Source organism: Callorhinus ursinus, unplaced genomic scaffold (assembly GCF_003265705.2).
Source record: "Callorhinus ursinus isolate GAN/ISIS: 27379988/994484 unplaced genomic scaffold, GSC_fseal_2.0 scaffold8, whole genome shotgun sequence".
Classification (NCBI taxonomy): Eukaryota; Metazoa; Chordata; class Mammalia; order Carnivora; family Otariidae; genus Callorhinus; species Callorhinus ursinus.
The window spans coordinates 36,520,430-36,543,706 of record NW_027397070.1 but is presented as its reverse complement, the minus strand read 5'-3'; the positions used below and the strand labels follow the sequence as shown (position 1 = coordinate 36,543,706).

At 36.5% G+C, this 23,277-nt stretch overlaps 1 protein-coding gene across 1 annotated transcript in view; it reads left to right on the top strand.

Annotated features, from left to right (window-relative positions):
* KCNH5 (potassium voltage-gated channel subfamily H member 5) overlaps nt 1-23,277 on the top strand; it is a 313,954-nt gene that overhangs the window by 26,014 nt on the left and 264,663 nt on the right. Inside the window, exons 2-4 of the mRNA XM_025870498.2 lie at nt 2,087-2,210; nt 13,715-13,821; nt 18,280-18,408. Coding sequence (XP_025726283.1) covers nt 2,087-2,210; nt 13,715-13,821; nt 18,280-18,408 — 360 coding nt within the window. The remainder of the gene's footprint in view (nt 1-2,086; nt 2,211-13,714; nt 13,822-18,279; nt 18,409-23,277) is intronic.

Sequence of the window (23,277 nt, the reverse complement as noted above, 5' to 3'; positions counted from 1 at the left end):
TTCTTGTAGACTCATTTTGTGCATGCATAGTTTAGATCACAGAGAAGGATTTGAGGTAGATTTATGTACAGGTTTATAGCTCCATATGTTAAAGGATCTTCACCTCAACTTCAAGCTGCTCTGGCAGCCCCAAATTGTGACTTTTGACTATTTAGTCCCATAGAACTTTTTCTGCTTGAGCCCTATCACCAATGAACTGTATAAACTGGAAATATGCTCTCTCAGGAATGGACAGTTAATGAATATCTTATTTAATGTATCTTTTATTTCAAGGGTTTGTCTTTTTTTTCAGTTTCTGTCTATTTTTTGGTTGTTTTTAGTACTTTGAAACAGATTTTTGTGCAATACTTCTAGATTTAGCATCTATTCTGATAATTGTAATTGGTTGTTACATATTTATTTTTCTTAACATGGAAGTTTTTTTGAGAGCAAAGGGTATGTTTTATTGATCTTTATTCTATCCCATTGTTTGATCCAGAGTAGTGCCTTTTACTTAGCAGCTACTTAGTAAATGTTGAATTGCATTGCTATTTTTATGAAGACCAACTTTGAGTCAGGATTTAAACGTAAAGTCTTAAACTCATTAAGTTAATTTCCCTTTTAGGACACTACTTTGAATATGAGTTCAAAGGAGATTTTTTTGGTAGATATTTTGAATTTTTGAAGTATAATAATCCCTTAAAACTTACTCTTTTTGAAAATTGGATTTTTAATCAAGGTTGATATCAAAAGATATTTTTTGTATTAATTTTTTTAAAATTTAAATTCAAGTTGGTTAACATATAGTGTAGTATTGATTTCAGGAGTAGAATTTAGTGATTTATTACTTACATATAACCCCCAGTGCTCATCCTAGCAAGTGCCCTCTTTAAAGCCCATCACCCATTTGCCCATCCCCTCACCTACCTCCCCTCCAGCAATCCTCAGTTTTCTATATTTAAGATTCTCTTATGGTTTGCCTCCCTCTCTGTTTTTTTTTTCTTTTTTTTTAAAGATTTTATTTATTTATTTGACAGAGAGAGACACAGAGAGAGAGGGAACACAAGCAGGGGGAGTGGGAGAGGGAGAAACAGGCTTCGCAGTGAACAGGGAGCCCCATGCGGGGCTGGATCCCAGGACCCTGGGATCATGACCTGAGCTGAAGGCAGATGCTTAACGACTGAGCCACCCAGGCACCCCTCCCTCTCTGTTTTTATCTTATTCTATTTTGTACCTGAAGCAAAATCACTTCTCTGTACAAAACAGACCAAAGGTATTTCTTTTATTTACAATAATGATAGTTTCCAAATTCTGTGTAGAATGTGGTTGAAAATAATATATTTGAATAATTTTATTTTTTAAAAAGGAATCTTCAATGTTATTTTAAATTTCTTTTAAAGATTTATTTATTTATTTGAGAGAGAGTGAGCAAGCGAGTAAGTGGGGGGAGGGGCAGAGGGAGAGAATCTCAAGCACACTCCCCACTGAGCATAGAGCCCTCTGTGGGGTTTGATCTCAACCCAGGAGATCATGAGCTGAGCTAAAACCAAGAGTCCGAAGCTTAACCAACTGAGCCACCTAGGCACCCCTCTTCAATGTTATTTTAAATTAGACTTCTCAAGATCAATCTAATGGACAATTTGTCCCGTCATGTCAAAATTATAATAATAGAATTTTTGGAGCAGTCATACAAATTTGCCTCAATATTATCAAGTTTAGTTTTCTCAATTAGTGGAGAAGTGACTCTGGCCCTATTCTTAATAAATTAATCTGTGTTTAGGTGTAATTATTATAGTCATTAACATTTACTTAATATTAACCATACTTGTTTTTCATAGATTAGATTAGATTTGAATGCAAAGAGGTATTATAAACTGGCTTTTTTCTTTAATGGAGTTTTTGTTTGTATGCAAATCTGGTACTTATTGCTGATCTCATTAGATAATCATGCTGAACCGATTATGTCAATCTCAAGAATAAGCTTTATTATTTGTGCCGTAACAAACCATAATTGTATTTGTCTATAAATTTGTCTTTTTGTTTACTTGAAAGAAGAACATTGTTAAATGAAGATAAAAAAACTTCCTTTTCCTTCTTTCTTCTTTAGAATCAAGTTTCTTACTGGGAAATGCCCAGATTGTGGATTGGCCTGTAGTTTATAGTAATGACGGTTTTTGCAAACTCTCTGGGTATCATCGAGCTGACGTGATGCAGAAAAGCAGCACTTGCAGGTAGGTAAGAGAACAGCCCAGGAATCTTTTCTGAAGTTTAAGTAAATGCTGCATGTGGTTAAACTACAGTAGTCCCCCACTTGACCTCGGTTTTGCTTCCTTGTGGTTTTTGCTTCCTGCAGTTTTGTTTCCTGTGGTTTCATGCTTCCAGTAGTTTATTACCCACAGTTTAAACTTCCAGGAGCAGATGCTCCTCCTTCTGTGCCTTTATCATTCACCTCACTTCCTCTCATTTCCTGTGAAATGCTACGCTATTTTCTCATGTCCCATCTTCACAAGAAAGGTGAGTACAATACAAAAGATGCTTAGAGAAAGAGAGAGACCACACTCACAAAACTTTTATTACAGTATATTGTTATAATTGTTATATTTTATTATTATTGTTAATCTCTTCCTGTGCATAATTAATAAATTAAACTTTATCATAGGTATGTATGTATAGGACGAAGAACCCAGTTTATACAGTGTTATGTACTATCTGCGATTTCAGACATCCACAGTGGGGGGTCTTGGAACGGATCCTCCCCAGATAAGGGGAAACTCCTGTGCTTAGATTCTCTGTGATACTGGGATTTATTTATAATAAGGAATATATATTTGGTCTTTGACACAGTTCCTGACACAGGGCCTTAAAACCCTTAGAATTTCCTGTGATAAGAACGATAAAGGTGCCTTTTATTATGTCAATGGTGACTTTTGGAAAGAGCTTAAGTAACCTTAGTATGGAGACTATTGCCAGGGGAACCATCCAGGTAATTGGAGGGTTGAAACATTCAGTACTCCAGCTCCTCAACCTCCCTACCTCTAGGTAAGGGACGGAGCTGGAGGTTGAATTAAGAATTAATCAGTCATGACTATGTAGTGAAGCCTCCATAAAAACACCAAAGGACAGGGTTCAGAGAGCTTCTGGGTTGGTGAGCATATGGAGGTACTGGGAGAGTGGAGTACGTGGGGACAGCATGGAACTCTGTGCCTTCCCCCCATACCTCGCCTGCGCATCTCTTTGATCTAGCTATGCCTGAGTTGTATCCTTTTATAATAAACTAGGGATCTGGTAAGTAAAATATTTCTCTGAGCTCTGTGTGCTGCCCTAGCAAATTAATCAAACCCAAGAAGATTGTGGAAACCTCCAATTTGTAGTTGGTAGGTCAGAAGTACAAGTAACAACTTGTGCTTTCAACTGGTGTCTGGAGTCTGTCTGTCTTGTCAGACAGAACCCTTGACTTGTGGAATTATGCTATCTCCGGATAGATAGTGCCAGAATTCAGTTGAATTGTATGACAGCTGTGCCTGAACCAATGTGAGTTCGTTCCTTGGTGAGTCAGAAACTGCACCAGGTTGAATATCAGTCGCACAAACAAAACTTTATCTGCAGCAAATAAAGACATGAAGGAGAATGGCTTCCAAAGCCGTGAGTCCCCAGAGCGGGGGTGAATGGATTCCTTTTATTTAGGGTTAGGATGAATATTTAGATAGGTAAGACTTATCATCGAATGCAGAGGTGGGCATAAGGTCACGCAAAACATGCTTATACCCACACTGTATGTTATGTAAATGAGGCTTGTGCTCCTCCAAGGGCGGAGACTGTAGTATTATAATGAGGTAAAGGTAGTTGTCGGTCATTCCAGAGGTTGCTCCGTGGTCCATCTGCGCAGGCGCGAGTTAGGGGTTAAGCTGAAACTGGTGCCTGTGCTGGGTCCACTGGAGGTCTTGTCAGCGCAGCCGCTTTTGCTTGGGGGGGGGGGGCGGTTTCGCTTTCCATTTGCTTGAGTTAAGAGCTAAGCTGGAAAGGAGAGCTTAAGGAAAAATGTGGGAGAAAGGTCGGTGAGTACAAGCAGGTGGGCAGTAAAGGTCAGGTCTTGGGGTCTAGCTGGTGATAGAACCAGCTGGTGTCCCAAGAATTGCTTGTTGGTGTGGAGACTGTCGTCCCCCTTTCCCCACCCCTCCCCCCATTGGTACCAGAATCTGTTTACTCACATATAAAAACCGTAGAGTAAAAATTGTATTAGAATATTAAGGAGACTAAATTATCAATGGAAAAATATAGTTTAAGAGCCCTTGGGGGGGAACTTGTGCAAAGAAAAAGCTTTTGCATATCTGTAAATCTGTTAATTCATTCAGTAAATATTTTTTGACTATCTGTGATGAGCCATAAACTATTCTAGGTGCTGAGTGATGAAAGGAGCATCCTCCATCAGAGAAACGCTGATGGTATCAGTACTTCTTGAGCTGCTAAAACGGTCTTGAACAGAGTAAACAGCCCCCAGCCAAGTAGGACGTAGTTCACGAACATTTAAAGAAGGTCAAAATGAAGTTTTTACATCCTGTGTAAATCACATGTACTTTGTAATGTTGGTACATTGTACCATTGCTATTTTGTTTGGCTTATGTAAAACAGAATCTGGCCTTTACATTATTTATAACAATTCTTTCTAAAATATGCCATATCTGTGAGTTTAAAGAGAGTATTATGAAAAAAGATCGTATAAAAGAAAAGGAAATTCTATAAAGGAACCAATTTAGATCTGAAAACTTTTTCACAATATTTCAGTAAGGCCAGATGGGAAGTTTTTTCCTTGAGTTAATTTTTCTTCAAAGCTCTCACTAAGAGCTTAACTAAGCACCAAAATCATGTTATTTTGGAACTATAAGGGAACTAAATTATCTTCTACTCCAAATCCTTTGTTTTCCAGAGCAGAGAACTGAGGTAGAGTTATGTTTAGGGACTTGCCCAGGGAAATACAATGATTTATTTGTATTTTTTCTATATATGCTGAAAAAAAAGATATATATATATATTCTACATCTTAATGGAAGCCAGGGATTTCATATTATACCAGTGAGTCTAAACCTGACTACATGTAGGAATCACTTGGAGAGGTTTTGCACCACATAGATTCCCAAACCTTACGTCTGGGAATCACCTGTTCATTCAGAATCACCCAGGGTGGGAGGTGGGGGCAGGTATCAGTACCTTTAACCATAGGCTCAGATGATTCTGATGTTTAGGCAGGTTTGAGAGATAGTTTGTTCAGATATGTTCCTTCACTTCTCTGGTCCCCACAATCTTCGTTTTTCTCTCTAAAGTTATTTCCACATTCAATCTTCACTCCCAGGTCTGAAATTGGTAAGCAAGAGTGATGGAAAACTGTGGCCCTTTATTGAGAAACTGCCTTTGGTAGCACTGATGTCTTTGTGCCTTTTTCTTCTGTTGGACGAATATTAGCTCCCAGGCCAGCACTGCCACTAAGGTGTGTGTTCTAAGTTCTGGGAGGTTAAGGTCTGTATTGAGCTTCTCTGTTCTCTTATGTCTCAGCAGGCTTAGGTTAGGAAAATGTTAGTTTTATGGTAGATGTTACTTATAGAACAGGCTCTACAGAGAGTTCCAGGGACTGTAGATGCTCCCATACCCATTTCTTCTTCTTTTTTAAAATTTTATTGTTATGTTAATCACCATACATTACATCATTAGTTTTTGATGTAGTTCTTTTTGGACTGTGGACATCCCACCATCATGCCATGCCTGTTTCAGATGCCATCTTCCACCTGAAGGTATTTATGATGCTCTCAACAAGATTTTCCTCCTCTGACTCCCTTGTGGTTCATTATTTGGCATCATCATCTGACCTTGAACTAGCTTCCCTTATCCCATGGGGTTTTCATTGCTATTGCTTTTGTCATTTTTGAGACATATTGCTCTTCATATCTGGATATATTGTAAAGTCCTGCTGCCATCTCTTCTTGATTCCGTGTATCAGCCTCTACTTCCGGTCTCTTTTCGTTGGCATGTGCAATGTGTCCTACAAAAGGGTTCATTAAAAAAAAATGCTTCCATGTTATATTAGCATATTCTCTCCCCTAAAAGAGCTGCTTTTTTCCTCCCACCACCAGTGTTAGATTATAAATGTCTTTAAGCAAGGTATTTCATCTTGTTCACTTTTGTATGCACTAAGGACACAGCTCAGTGTTTTGTGTTTGTATTTGTTGAATTCGATTGGCTTGTGTTGCAATAAACCCTAACCTAGGTCTTCTGTATAACTGTATAACATGCTTTTGTTTATTGTATTTCATCCCAAGTGTTACGGTGTTTAAGGTGGGTGAGAGAGCAGAAAGCTTTGGATTATGTTATGCTTTTTCACTGTGGGAAGAAGTATGCAAACCTTCCCCAGTTCTTCTTCACTATTGTTAGAGATGGTATTTTCAAAATGATAATATTCTTTTTTTTAAAGCATTTTTAAAAAGATTTATTTATTTATTTGAAAGAGAAAGAGTGTGCGCATGCAGGAGCATGAGTGGGAGGGAGGGGCAGAGGGAGGGAGAGGACCCAGAAGCAGACTCCCCGCTGAGCGCGAAGCCCCCTGTGGTGCTTGATCCCAGGACCCTGAGACCATGACCTGAACTGAAACCAAGAATCAGCTGCTCGGCTGATTGAGCCACCCACGTGCCCCTGAAATGATAGTATTATTAACGTAAACAGTTATTACTTGATTGCACAAAACACCCAAAGTGTTTGGCTGATCTAAAAATTGTAACCAGTTCAATGCCTTCACAGAACAATGAAGACTAGCATCTGATACATGAGCAGATGATACTTGAACCTTACCAGGTTTTCTTCTAGGCATAATTTATTCTAATGTATTCCCCTTTTAAGGCTCCTTGTCTCCTTTTAAAATAAAACTCTACCCATTTTATGTTTACTGCAGCATTTTTTAGAAGAATAAAGTCCTAGAAATAGTCAAAATGTCCAGTAGTAGGTTTGCTAAAAAATATTATGGCAAAGCCTAACTTTCTAAATCATATGTTGGAAGGATAAGACACTGAAAGAAGCTAACAACATTTTTTTTTTTGCTAACAAATATTTTTTAAGTAAAAAAATCAACCAACCAAACAAACAAAAAAATAGTTCACAGAACAGTATCTGCATTTTGATTCTGATTTTTTTTACATATGGCTTTTTTCTATTTCCTGTATAAGTCTATAAAAACCTTTGAATATCTTGCACAAGGAAACAAGAAAAGAAGGAAAGAAAAAATTATATACACATATAGGAATACATTGTTAAAGCTAAGAGTTATTATAAAGTTTGGAATCACCACAATTCTAGTTGGAGATAACTAATTTGACACTGAAGATAGCCTTACAAATAATTCAAAGAATTTTACTGATTTTAATAATGAGAAGTTTTAGGCAAACATACCCAGAGTAAGAAACTGCAAATCAGTGAGCATCAGTCTGTGAGGAAACAATATGACATTTTATATGCTGAAAAAATCAGTCATCTTTTTATATAACTTAGATTATGGATGGATTAAAGTAGTCACCAACAAAAATTAATGTTCTACATTTAAAATACTGAAATATGGGTTGTTTGGGGAAATGAAAAAAATATTAATTTGTGATTTTACAATATCAAGAGGTTAATATTTAGTTCTTCCATTTCCTTGTTCCTTCTTTGCCCTTTCTGTCCAGAGTACCTGTTTCTGCTCTCGGCAGCCACAAGGGAGTGTTTTTTTCCTACATCCTTGTGCTTCATAATAGTACATAATAGTATGTACTTTAAAAAAAATTATGTATTTATTTGAGAGAGAGAGAGAGGAGCAGGGGAAGGAGCAGAAGGGGAGGGACAAGCAGACTCCACCCTGAGCACAGAACCTGACTTGGGGCTACATCCCAGGACCCTGAAATCATGACCTGAGCTGAAATCAAGTGTAGGATGCTTAACGAACTGAGCCACCCCGGTGCCCCTACATTTCTATTTTTAAAAATGTGATGTGTGCTAGGTACCATCTCATTTTTGTTTTGGCTAAAAGTTCAGAAAAACATTCTAATGACACTTCAGGATTGGTAGGAATTTCAAATCTAGTCCATTTTATTATTTAATAATTGCGTTTCCAAGCCTTTGGACTGTTTTGTTATTTATTGAAGGACACAAAATGTATTGCATATTTAAAGGAGATTGTAGGTTTTGGGGGGAGGGTATTTAAAAGCATCTGATCTTATCTCATGACCCCCAGGAAGCCATGACATTAAAGACATCAAGACATGCTATCATAGGTTAGGTAGAAACCACTTTAGCATTTTAGCTTTGATTGACCTGAGAGATTTTTAAAAGCCCCTTCTGTTTTTTTGTTTGTTTGCTTTTGTTTGATTGCTTATTTTTTAGAAGTGTGAGAAGAGCAATAATATAGGTAGGGAGGATTGGAATATATAGATCCTTTGAAATACCTTTTTTTTTCCCCTCTGGGAGGCTCATTAATAATCCTTTATCCAAGCCATCAAATGAGACAATGAAGCAATTAAGAGGCACTTTATTGGATGTATTTCACAAGTAGTTTTATTAACATAGGGTCATCTCAGCCAGTGAGAGCACATTACACATGATGGATGTCAGTCAGTTTGGTTCCATTTGGCTGAGGGCTCTTCCTCACACAGTGGCACCAGGGGAAGGTGTTGGAGAGCAGAGGTGCCTCAGTGATGTCACACTCCAAAGGTTAGAGATGTCCACGGCTCTCCCTGGTTTCCATTAATTACATGCCATGGATCTACCATTTATGACTCTATCTAAATCATTTTAAGCTCATATAAATTAATGGGTTGTGAAACATTTTGGTTACGATTCAATGTATAAAGCTTTGATTTATTCTAAAATTACCTCTTTAAGATTTTGAAAGCTGTGTTATTTGTTTGTAAATTTTCCTCCTTACTCCCCCCCTCAGGCTTTTTACTTTTTGATCCTTTGACTATATAGATTTGAGCCCATTCTCCCATTAACTTTTGTGAAAATTTTATTCTTGTGGCTGATTCTGAGCGAGAGACCACATTTACCAACTGCATTAAGTCAATCTGTGTGGTTTCTGTGATGAAGCATTTGCTAGGCTGTGAATTACAGCCTGTAGATAATATTATCCTTTTTGCGGTGACTAAATATGGTGTTTTAGTCCAAGAGCGTTGTTGACCATTAGCAGATTAAGATAGATTGGCAGAACTCATGAATAGGTTATATATATATTTTTTGTTTGTAAGGTTCCTCTCTCCCTTGAAACTCTGTCAACATTTATAGCCATCCTTGCTGGTAGGTATCATAATGAGGCTTGTTTGTGAGATTTTATTGACAGAACAAGGGATCCAAGAATAGGTAAATCCTGCTATAAACCAAGGCGACCTGTCCTTAGAAATTTGCCAGGGCAGAAAATACATGAAAGTTATACTGCCCAATGCTCAGGCAAGCTGGATTTAGCCTAGGCCAGGCCTCAGGAAAATTTCTCCCTTACTCCCAAGACCAAATTTTACCACCAGTTAGTTGTGTGGCAAGAAAAGTGGCCAGAATATTCAGGAGTAGGCCCTGGGTTTGTGCTTCAACCTCATGGCTCATAAAGAAAGGAGACACACAAAGTGATGTATGTATCCCTTTAAGACACAGTGACCCTGCCCATTAGCAAGCATGGCCCAACCCCTGTTCTAGAATTGTAGAGGAGCTAGAGAGTAGTGGGGTTGGGCCTGGAGGGGTTTTCTTCTAACCCCACCCATAAGAAGTATTCCAGTCATAATTCAGCCATTGTACAGCCCATTATAATTTGTGACTTCATGTGCATTATCTTTTTAAAACCCTCACCCTCTGAGGTATATGAACATTATCATCATTTTACAGATGAGGAAACTGAAGGTCAAAGCAATTATATGTCTTGCCCATGAATTATGCAGTTTGTAAGTGGTGGGTGGACTTCTCTTATATCGTGACCACTCAGTATTATAGCGGGGATAGATAGCTACTGAGCATCTAATTTTATTTTCCTTTCCAATAAGATAACAGTGCAGCTGAGGAAGTCATTTATAATTACTCTAAGGAGAGCTTGGCATTCTAATAGAGCAATTTGAAGTTCTGAAAATTTTTTATATTCCCATTATATATTCCTGGAGGGTACACATAAAAAATGTGCAAAATTATTATATAGGTATACAGTTTCCAAAGCCTGATGATTACCATTTCTAAATCTTGGTTTCCTTCAAATTCCATTAACCATTCAAAGACTGCATTGAGCTTCAGCCTTCCAGAGTCAGGCTGCTGGAAAGCTTGATAAAGACACTCAGCATTTACATGTAAATAGCTGAGCAAATAAACAAATGTGCCATTCTCATAGACTTTGTGGAAGCATTGACTTCATCAGTATGGTTTGAACATCAGATGGAAATACTTTCATTGGGAGGATGGATAATACATTTCAGACATCTTTTATATTTTTTATATATATTTCATTTTGAAATATTTTTTATTCGTTAATTGCTGCATTTTACCACCTCAAATATGCATTCTGTTACATATATTTGGTTTAATAAACTTAAAATGAAAAACATGAGTGAAACAATGTAAGAAATAAAAGACAAATTTTTAATGAAATACTCAGATTGTAATAATCTGGGATTTTTTTTTTCTTAAAGTGCCTCTATTAGGACAGGTAATTTTACCATTGAGAGGGCTAAATTAATGAAGAATATATTATAGAATTTTTAGAGTTTATTTGAAAAGTTGCTTTTTTCATCTTCTCTTTGGAATTTTCACTGAATTGGACTTGTGTTTTATTTTTTATTAAGTGATATTATTACATCAATTTCCAAGACAGTTTTTTTAAGTTGTAACTTATTTTTAAATCCTATTAATTTTTCAAAATTTTTAAAATCTTAATTGCTTGTTATATTGTAGATGCTTTCTTGTTTTAAATGTTTTTCTGTTGGCCAGTTGTGGATATTGTGTTTTAGTTTATTGAACTATAGAGCTCTGACATTTACTAACAGGAGTAAGATGGTTTTTCTTTTCTTTCCTATTAAGACCATAAACATTTAGTTAACTTAACCATATCTTAACTTTTTTCCTGTTTTTTAATGTTTTCTTTCTACTAACAAGTCTTTAAATTAAAAATAACAGTCAATTTAAAAGGAACTGGTTGATTTAAAAAGTTCACCTGTGTGTAAAAAATATTAACAGTATTAAAGTAGTGTCTTATTTTTTGGAGGGCAAGGAGGGTGCCTTTAACTGAGTAATTCTAGTTTCAGTGTAATGCCTTTAAGAGATTTTTCATGAGACTGTCATGAGCTGGAGTTCAGGCTTTGGCAGAAATAATGGTTTTTCAGTGCTGTGTTATAGGTAGGCTTGGAGGCTTCTTCTGTGAGTCTGGCTCTGAAATTATGGGGTTAGAATCTGTCATTTTATTCTGAGATTCTCTTATTTTACTGTTATAATGACAATGAAAATTTTCTTTTTTAATAAAAGATAGAAATACTATAATTGAAAATGCAGGATGCAGATTAGGCAGTCTTTGGTAATAAGCTTTATTTCTTTCCCTTTTTTAGTTTCTAGAATTCTAGTTGCTCAAGGTGTTATCATAAGATGGGCCATGACTCTGTAATTTCTGGCTGTGATATGGCATTGCTGTTAAATCCACTAGGTTTTTTTTGTTTTTGTTTTTGTTTTTTTATTTTGCTATTCAACTATATTTTTCATGTTGTAAATTTTCTAGGTTGATAAATTCAGGGGCAGATTTCCCTTGAAGACAGTGAATCTTAACTCAGAGGCCCTTCCTTGAGTGGGTGTTTTCCAAAGCTCTGTACCTAATTTTGTTTTATAATTTTGTATTATTTTCTTTAAAGAGGGTCCCTAAGATTGTATAAGCTTTAGGCCCTACCTCACTTGGATTAGCCTCTGGCTGATATGCAAACTCATTGAAACTGGAAGAAAAGCAAAAACAAAGATAGACTTGAACCTTCAGAAACTTAGTCAAGGTATCTGGCAGGTGCCACATATTCTTTTCTGGTGGAAGATAGGTTCTGGACAATTATGCTAACTAGTAGAACTGTGTATCTAAAACCAGATGCACAACTGATGATTGTGGAAGCATCACAAGTAAAGTTTTAGAGGCTTGTAGTCCTTGACTGGTTCAGTTGTGTAGATAATCACACTTTTGGTGAGGTTCTCTTAGAAAAACAGATAATTTCAAACATTGGGAAATTTTTGTGGCATGTAAAATCTCACTCTTTAACATATGTTTTGTATGTTCCCTCACCCATGGCAACAGTGTATATCTTCTTCAATTTATCACCATCATTTTTCTCCTGTTAGCAACACCTGCACCTGTCTTGAGAAAAATCCTCATAACTGATGAGAATGTTGTTGTATTATATGTGTAACATGGACTCTTCACATATCCTTGTGTGTGAGAAAATAAAAAAGACCATGCAGGCTGAAACCATGCAATACGATCTTAAAACTCAGTGGAAAAATTTGTGATTATTCTGTGACTTTACCCATGTCTGTCAAAACATTAAAAACTCTCTTACTCTTGGTTATAAATGCAGGGAAATGCAAATAATAGTAAAACTCATATTTAGCACACTGTGATTTAGAACTTAAGAAACATTGAGAATTAAAGCATTTCATTTCTTTTTAAGAAAACTATCATGAGTCACTTGAATTATACTGCCTTCTCCTAATATAGCATGACATGAAGAGAGCATTTTTTTCTCTTAGTAAATGCTCATACTCCTTCATAAATCTGCATCAACCACAACTATTTTATTCCTGTACTCTCACGATTGTGAACTATCTCCTGTGGTTTTTTTAATGTGAAATTTTTTTTACTGGCGACACTTCCTCTGGGAAAACTTGATCCTTTTTGTCACAATCGCTTTCCTGGTTTATGTTGATAAGTTCACCCTCCCTAAGTTCTTCTGGCTGCACATCTAGAGTCTCTCAAATGACGACAGTGTCAATATGCCATAGTCTTGTGTTTCATCTATACCTTCATTTATGTTCAGTATGAATGTCCCCTTCCAGCATTATCATTTCTCTTTTCTTTGCTAGACTTTAATCTTTGATGGCTAACTCCTGCTTTCAATGATCTGTTTTTGTAAAATGTCACATGGGTTTATTGCTGAGAGCCAAGGAGGCAACACAACTACATGCTTTGAGTCTGGGCATGAACTGAATAACAGATGCACCGGGACCAAGACTGAGGGGCTTTGAAAGAAGTGATGTGATTGGTTACTGATTGTGATGTGTATCTGTTATTTACTAGTGATTTGTAGGCTGAGGAGCTAACAGCAAAGTTTATACTTTATGCCGTTATTTACAGCTAATATACTATGATAAATGAAATTTGAATTGTGCTGTTGGGAAACTGGTGTTATTTAACTAAACCATAGTTACTGAAATTCATGCCTATATGAACTATGTAAGTTGGTGATTCTCTCTCTCTCTTTCTTTCTTTATATATATATATATATATATACATATATATATATATACATATGAAATAATTTCTAAACCTAGCTTTTAGCAAGAAGTTTAACAATCACAATTAAAACATTGTTTCAATAATTTAGTTTGTTTTGTGGGAGCAGTATTTAATTTTATACCTAAATTTGAATACTCAATCAAAAGAGACAACTATGTGATTTTATATAGCATTTGAAAAGCAACACAAAACTGAAATGGATTGTTTGTTTTTTCCCAGTTTTATGTATGGAGAATTGACTGACAAGAAGACCATTGAGAAAGTCAGACAGACTTTTGACAACTACGATTCAAACTGCTTTGAAGTTCTTCTGTACAAGAAAAACAGTAAGTATCTAAATTACCAATAAGATGTGTCAGCTCTGATTAATGTTATGTTTTGGTTAGTGGTGGTTGAGCTATAGTGTAAAGAGAATATCAAACTTTGTCCTTCTCTTGGTAAAGGCAGGAGGTGCTGATAAAATTAGATAGCAAAACTAATGAATGATTCTCCCTTTGAAAAGCAAACTTTTGAGGAATGGCAGGAAAATGTGGTGTATTTTAAATGTGATTTTGTGTGTGTGTGTGAGGTGGCAAAATGTTTTGTAATTAATACTCATGGTGAAGATCCTACAGTTACATGACAGCAACTAAAAATGATAGAGAAATTCATTCATTTCTTCTTGTGGTTAATGGAAAAGGTGATTGGTATCACTGAGTATGTGTGATTCCCTTTCTACATGTGCATGACTGACTTGTGTTATTGACTTGAGGTCTTTACCAATGTGGCCTTTTGCTAGGCTCTGACTCTTTTGTGTAGAAGGCTAACAGAAGTAGTTCCTACTTTCAGAATAGGCCATTCACATCTGGTAAATATGTATTGATTATGGTGAACTGTTCTCTAGGATGGAATTTGTGAGTGATCAGTTGTCCATTATATATCACATAAGACCTCATGATATGGACTCTCTTTCAGAATTTGCAGCCAAACAAAAACCAACTAATGTACTCCACAACCAGATTTCCTTTCTAATTTGTTTTCTTTGAATAGTGTGGTCACTGACTTCTATTTCTTTTTCCCAAGTTGACCTTTTTTTTTTTTTAAAATGAACAGTCATTTTACAAGACAGGTCAATTTATCTAGTGTTAATGATAAATGACAGCAAAGCCAATTATTATCATTTTTTAAAAGATTTATTTATTTATTTGACAGAGAGAGAGAAAGAAAGGGAGAGAACATGAGTGGGAGGGGCAGAGGGAGAGGAATATCAAGTAGACTCCCTGCTGAGCATGGAACCCAATGTGGAGCTCGATCTCATGACCCTGAGATCATAACCTGAGCTGAAGTCAAGAGTCGGACACTCAACTGACTGCTCCACCCAGGCATCCCAAAGCCAGTTATTCTCTTTAGTGGAAATTGATGGTTACTAAATTCTTCCCCAGTTTGGGAAGCATTTTAGCTTCAACAGGAAGCACTTCCTCCATGTTCAGAGCAGGCTGGATTTTTTACAGCATAATTCATCCTTTCCATCTTACTCAAACATTTATTCACTACAAAATATTTAGAATTGAACTTAGGTTTTTCTTTTTATTAATAGACCATCAAAGAGATAATCACAGCCACAGGCATTGCTTTAAAATTAGTACACTTGGTAATGGGAATATTGATCTTTAGTGGTTTTACCTATGGAATGTCTTATTATTTTATCTTTCATTTCAGAATCAAGGCCAAAGAGGTATTTCTCTTTATTCATAGCCAAATGTCTGTTGGCTTGTCACCTAGAAAACAATTCATTCTGAACTGCTCTGGCCTCGACCGGAGAAAAGTCAAGCTTGAGGTGTCCTCTGGGTCTTTCTCACCAGGTCCAGATATATATTGATAAATTTGTAGTAGACTCCTATGTCAAAACCCTGTATCCTTTTCATATAGGGTTGTTCTCCTTTGAATGACTTAGCTATGTGCCCTGAGTTTAGCAAATAATTTAAGGATATTCCCTATTACTAATGTCATTTCACTTTGACACTAAGAAGAATAAACAAATCTTTGCCTGATTTTAAAGCATGAGAACCACGTTCATAGTGTCTGAGTTTCTTAAAAATACCTTTGTGGAGATTCTGTTTTCCTTATATCCTTTAAATCATGTTAACAAGAACTTGAATTTTATATTTCCAAAAGTTGCCTTCCAAGGTAGTATTTTGCTTTATTTTAATGTTTTGAAATTCTCTTATTTGCGTTGAGTTTTTTTCATTAATATGAGGGGTAGATATCATTTATGTATTTTAGTGGAGTTCTACTACACTGAAAGGAGCTTTAAAAAATCTTGTAAATTGTTACCTGAAGGTTCTTGAACATCAACTAAGAAAAGTATGTTCTTGTAACTTTTTAAAAATGTTAGATAGAAAAATTCACATGTCTGTAGATAAATATTTTGGGAAGGCCTGAATGCCACGTCTTCCTAACACTTCCATTAAGTAATAGGTTAAACAGCATTTTGCAAATGGGGGATCTGATTTAACACGTGTCATCATTGACATTTCAGTTTGTAGGTTCTATTTTTAAGGTGCGTTGCTCTGATTAGCGGGAACCGTTTCTACTGTTGGGAAGGAAACAGTAGCACTGGGGTGATGGTTTAAATGGGTCTTCCTGTCTGCACAAAGGCACACCTGTGATAGCCTGGGCCGCCCAGATAATCAATGCTAAGACACTGCCCTGAGTTTCCATCTACAACTGGCCTCTCTGCCTAACGCTCTCAGACTTTCTGCTCCTTTGAACCCCCAGACCAGAGTATGGATATTTTACCAGCCACTCCGCAAATACTCCGTCTACTTGGGGAATCTGACCCTGTAAGTCAACTTTGATAGCTGAAAGCAGTTTTAAAGAAACAGTCTTGACTCTAGGCTAAAATTTGAAAAGTTGCTCTTTTCATAGAAGGTGCAAAATGTAACATCGTCTCTTTCTGTTCAGATTTTTCACAGACCTTGGAAAATGACTGATTTTTAATGCCCCTTTCTCTGTTTATGACCCTGCTGCCTCAAGCTCACTGTGTTGGAACAGCCATAGGCCACATATCTGCTAGCATGTGTGTCTGGTGATTTGTAGAACTGCGTATATCACTCACAGTTCTTGGGTACACTGTGTAGAAGAAGGAGCAGTGAGAACAAAGAACAAGCCTCTCTGCGAGATGGTGTGATGGTTTTTGAGATCCCTGTCTCACCCAGTGATCATTTTGGAAAGGGCCGTGTTTTCATAGGGCCCCAGGGTTGCAAAGGATCTGGTTGTCAGAACTGAATATTCTATAAACACCTCCTCTTTCTAATTCTCTGACTTCTTGAACCTGGTAGTTAAGCCATCTCTTCTTGTGTAGAGGACAGATTCCCTATTGTGGTGACATTACTCTGTGAGTTTTTTGGCCAAAGGTATGAAGGTTTTTCTAATTTGGTTTTTGTTGCACCACTAACAGACTATCAACTCTCACGTAGAGACTATTAATAGCTGCATATTTCACTCCCCAAATCCCAAACCTAACAAAAGCCTTTATGTCTTTAAGATAGAAAATTTGGAGAGGCTTTACTGCATGATGGCTTGGAAAGAATATAATGGAAAGTGTGTCTTTTTGATTCTGATGGAACATTCCTTCAGTGTTTTATCGTTTAATGGATAATTACTCCTTTGAAGGCATTTCTTGTGTCTTCAAATATTTATTGTTTGATATAATGCCAATTCCTGGTTTGTCCAAATCCAAAGCCTTAAGTGCTCTGAAACTCTGTTTTCTGGAGCCTGCAGGAGCCATTGTTTAAAGAACTAGTGACAGCTCAGAGGATTGTAGGGGAAGGGAGGGAAAACTGAATGGGAGGTCATCAGAGAGGGAGAAAAACCATGAGAGACTCGACTATGGGAAGCAAACTGGGGGTTGCTGGAGGGGAGGTGGGCAGGGGGATGGGGTAATTGGGTGATGAGCATTAGGGAGGGCACATGATGTGATGAGCACTGGGTGTTATACGCAACTGGTAAATTATTAAAAAATAAAGAATATTTGAACAACTGCAAAAAAAAAAATAAAGAACATAGTGACAGAGTCAAGCCTCATCCTTTGAGTGAAGGAGATAGGAAGCAGTGGCTCATGAAGATACCTGAGAATCTCAAGGGCTGGGGGCATGTCTTTTTTTTTCCCCTCTCAAGGTCGCCTTAAAAGCTTCAGGTAGAGCTCTGTGTACAGCAGACATCAAGCGTTGCTGACATCCTCTCTCTCTGATGTGGGGGTGCTGTCAAAGGCATAGAGCCATCTTATAACTCTGACTGACGAGAGAGCCTTGAGGTAGGAATAGCATTTCAAATGTTCTTCCAAGAGGAATGCTTATCAGAGCATCAGGGATTGCTGTTGAAGTCAATTGAAAACACTTCTCAAAGGGACAGGAAGAGAGAAGCATGTAGGAGTGGTCACACATGGTCAAAGTATGAAAAGGAAGTTGGAGAGAGCGGTGGAGGTGCAGGGACCCAGACCTAACGGTAATGCAGGTGTTACTGTAGTGACACAGCCTTTGTGCCCCTGCGTGGTGCAATGTCACCCTCAGCTTTACTTTCACATTTTGATATTTTGGGTTGAAAAATGTTTATTAATATTTGAGCAATTGGTAATTGATACAAAGTTAAAGTTTTTTTTTTTTAAATTCTGAAAGCAATTAAAATACTGTTGTTTCGGTGCTCATTCTTGGCACAGCAGTCGGCAGCTTAAGAAAGAGGCAAGGAGGAGACCACATCATTGCTGAGGCTATGTCACATGCTGTTGTCCTTTCTGTCTCTTACAGGAACCCCTGTTTGGTTTTATATGCAAATTGCACCAATAAGAAACGAACATGAAAAGGTGGTCTTGTTCCTATGTACTTTCAAGGATATTACGTTGTTCAAACAGCCAATAGAGGATGATTCAACAAAAGGTAATTTTCTTTTTCTTTTTCTTTTTTGAGAGAGAGAGAGTTGGGGGAGGGACAGAGGGGGAGAGAGAGAATCCTAAGCAGGCTCCCTGCCCAGTGTGGAGCCAATGCAGGGCTTGATCTCACGACCTTGACATCATGACCTGAGCTGAAATCAAGAGTTGATCACTTTAACTGACTGAGCCACCCAGGCACCCCAACAAAAGGTAATTTTCAAAGGAATGGCCACACTTAAGAATTAGGCTGTCAATTAAATATATTATTATTTAAAAAATACAGAGGTTGAACTGGAACACAAAATTTTACTATTTGGTACTTCTTTTGCTTTACATTCATGCTAGTAATTATCCACAACCAGTTTTATTCAATCATACCGTTTGAATGGAAATAGCATGGCTATCCAAAGTAGAAATAATAGTTGGTTAACTTAAATTATAATAAGAGGAATTGAGATAAGACATAAGGAAGAACTATCGTAGAGCATTATTAATTTAGAATCAATATAATGGGAGTTTTGACAACTTCTTCCAGGATGAACTTTAGAAACACAAAATAAACAGCCTGTGAGATGGTTTGGGTGAAGTCCTTTTTTTACAGCACAGTTGATCAGTTGATTGAATTTTGTTGAATTGATTAGAGATTGGTTAGTTGACTTTTTTCACATTACTTTTCACCCTTTACTTATTCAGCTTTTGTAGAGTCTCTTGGGTAGATGCTGTTAGATTATGTGAAGAATAATTTTGTTATCAAGAGAGTAGCTGGCAAAATGCAAACATCCTGACTACAGTCTTACTGACTTTAATATTCAGGAAGAGAGTTATAGAAATCAGTGGTCAGTGGTATGTGCTTTTATCCTGTTTTCTATGTAGTTTACTCTCATTTCATTCTCTCCAATTACGTTTAAATTAAAAACTGGTGTCTGATAAATGAAGAATTTCAAATACTCTTAGAAGTTTTATGACATGTTATTTTTAATAATCTCTCAGGAGACTAAAAATGTAATCTTCCTCTTTGCATTTGGCATTGCCTTTTCTTACCTCTTTAAAAAAACTGGCATGAAAGTTTAATTTTTCCAACTGTAATCATAATTATAGAAAAATTTTATAGGTTTATTCCTTGCATATGAATTCACATATATTATACTTGGTCAGTTTTTGGTTAACATCAAATTATAAGAGGAAAATTTTATAATGTGTAAACCATTTAAAGTATAACATGGAACAATTTATTTGTGAATGTTTCTGAAAATGTGTGTATTAAATCATCTCCTGGAAGATCGAATATTCACTTTTGGACTTACTCTACCTGTTCTTCTACCTTTACTCATAGACCCAGTGTCTAGAAGGTTTAGGATGAATTTAAATACTGTTTTTAAAAATAGAATAGTTTTCTAATAGTATTAGGTTTAATGCTTGTTTGTTTTAAAATTCAGGGTGCCCCATCCAATAGCAACAGAATTTGTGTTCTCAAGCTTACGTGGAATATTCACTAGATAGATCACATTCTGGCCATAAAACACACCTTGGCCAATTTAAGAGAATAGAAATCTTAAAAGGCATGTCCTTAGACCACAATGGAATTAAACTAGGAATCAATAACAGAAAGATAGCTAAGAAATCTCCAAATGCTTAGAAACTAACACATTTCTAAATAACCCATGGGCCAAAGAAGAAGCCTGAAGATAAATTAGAAAAATATTTTGAGTAACTGAAAATGAAATTACAAATTATCAAATTAATGGGATATAGCAAAAGTAGTGGTTAGAGCAAAATGTATGTCACATTAAATGCATATATGAGAAAAGAGGAAAGATATAAAATTAAAACCCTAAGCTTCTACCTTAGGGAGACAAAGAAGAGCAATTTAACTGAAAGCAAGCTGAAGACAAGAAATAAGAAACTTTAGAGCAGAAATCAATGAACTAGAAAATAGGAAAACATTAGAGAAAATCACCACAACTCAAAGCTGGTTCTTTAAAAAGATCATCAAAGTTAATAAACCTCTAGCCAGGCTAACCAAGAACAAAGGGAGAAGAAGCAGATTACCAATATTAGAAGTTAAAGAAGGGCCATCACAACTCATCTCAAGGACATTAGAGCATATAGAGGAATACTTTGATCAACTCTATAACCACTGAATTGATAATTTAGGGGAAACGACCCTTTCTTTGAAAAGCAAACTGCCAGAACTCACACTAGGAGAGATAGATAACCTAAATCATCTTATATCTATTAAAAATTAATTAATAATTAATAAACTTCCAAAACAAAGAAACACCATGATGTTTCTGTTTTTCATTTTTGGCAAATCTACAATCTTTTCCAAAAATAGAAGCAGAGAGAACTCTCCTCACTTGTTCTATGAGACCAGCACTACCCTCATACCAAAACCAGAAAAAGACATTACTAGAAAAGAACACTATAGACCAATATTTCTCATGAATATTCATATAAAAATACTCAACAAAAATTGAATCTACATGACAACCAAGTGGGATCTATTCCACATATGCAAAGTGGGTTCAACATGAAAAAAATCAATCACTAATCTACTATTTCAACAGGCTAAAAAAAGAAAGATCATATCATTTCATTTGACATAGAACAAGGATTTGACAAAATCCAGCACCCATTCATGGTAAAAACTCTTAGCAAAGTAGGAATGGAGAGGAACTTCCTCAACTTGATAAGGAACATCTATGAAAAACCTCCAGTTAACAGCTGACTATATCTTAAAGTAATATGTTTTTATTTTTTATTTTTATTTTTTTTAAACATTTTATTTATTGGGACAGAGACATAGAGAGCCAGAGAGCACAAGCAGAGGGAATGGCAGAGGGAAAGGGAGAAGCAGGCTCCCCTCTGAGCAGGGAGCCCGATGCGGGGCTCGATCCCAGGACCCTGGGATCATGACCCGAGCTGAAGGCAGACGCTTAATGACTGAGCCACCCAGGCGCCCCTAAAGTAATATGTTTTTAAATAAAAGATAAGTAATTTTTATATGATTTGTGCCCTAACATTCTTCGGATGAATTTCTCTTGCTTTCACACTGAATGACAGTAATACTGAGTAAAAAGCTTTCGTGTCACAGTATTTTCCCTTAAATAATATTTATATTTATATTTGATGAATATTATTTTCTCTCTCTTTAAGTGATTTCATGACATTGCTGAAGTTAGGGAGAATACCTACAGTACATTCTCAGTTTTGATATGCTAAACATTGATGGTGTCAGTATATGGAGTCTATTTATGGAAACTAAAAATTGACAGCATTTTATAGTGAGATTGGGGAAAAGGTGCTAATATTGAGCATTGACTTTTATTTCTCAAGTTAATGCCCTTCCATTTATCTGCCTACTCCTCCATCCCTGTATCCTTACATCAGAAACTCAGAGTTCTTCATCAGGCAAAATCTTTTAAATGCATAACTCATTCTTACAAAAAAAGTGGCATTTGAATAAACTCCAAACAACTCAGACCATTTGATTTTGAACTATGTGCTTGATAGGCATGTAAATTAGAATTTGCAGGGAAAATCAGACCCCGTTGTGAAAATCATTAGAGAAGACTATCTCTTTCCAGGGCCAGAATTTGTAGGGGAAGAGCTTATTTTAAACAGACTTTTATTTTTAGACTTTTCCACACCTTTCAAATACGTAACAGATCACTGAAAAAAGTATTGCACAATGTAACTACGAATGCTGTTATATGAGCTACTTTCTATTGTTCAAATGAGCTGTAAAATTATTATGAAAAATTCAATAGAAATAAAATATTTATGACATTAAGTAATCATCCTACTATCTCTGTGAAGGTAGAAGTATAGCAAAGTGTGTTTGGAAATCGTGGCAGAAAAAATATGTCTCTCAAATTCTTAAGTTGAATAAAGGCGACTGTGGAACTTTTGGAGAAAGAGCAGAGGAGATTTTGTGATAACACCATAATATCAAAATGATTTGGGTCTAGAACAATGAACTGGGAGATGGTAGATTTACTTTTAATTTAACCTTGGGCACCAGAGTTACTTAACATGAGCCTTCTTATGACTCTTGTAGGAGAGTTTTGTTCCCCTTGTTTATCTATTTTACTGATTTTTTTTTCATCAACCCAAAATGCTGATTAGGTATACAGAATGGTGCAGGCACCATTCTAGGTCCTGGAGATAACACAGTTCCTTCCCATCCTAATGGGGGGAGGGGAGACAAACAAGTAAATATATATTGGAAGTTTTCTTCCGATTGCTCTTCTCAGTAATATAAAAAACATGGTTATCACCTGAGAGTAAGGATGGTGAAGGAGATGAAGAAGTATTGAAGGTATGGTGAGAGAGAAGTAGGTATGAAATGGTAATCTAAGAGGGTGGAGAAGTGAGAGGGCAAAGGGAATTTGGTAGGTTTGCTAAACACTAAGGTCTGCTTGGGACTAGTGATCATGAGTTCCACTAGCATCCATGAGTATGATTATTGTTTTACTCTATCCATGTTTAGTCAAAGGTGTATAGATGAAGAAGTAATGAAGAGTTGGATTTAACCAGAGTTGGAATTTGGTAAGGTGAGTGGATGGAAAAGAATCAGGGCAAAGGATCAGGGAGTTGAGGCTGTTGCAAGGGAGGAGATGGAGGGTGTTTGTAAAATTTGAAGAAATACTTAGGTAATAGAGTTCTACCTAGGACATAGGAAATAGTATTTTAAGATACAGAATAGACAAGTGAATCCATACCTTCGCAGGCCAGAATGGAACTTTTAATCCCAGAGCAAGGGTATTTTTACCTTCCCCTCCCCCTCTCCCTCCTCTTCTTCCTCCTCCTCTTCCTCTTCCTCTTCCTCTTCTTCTTCTTCTTCTTCTTCTTCTTCTTCTTCTTCTTCTTCTTC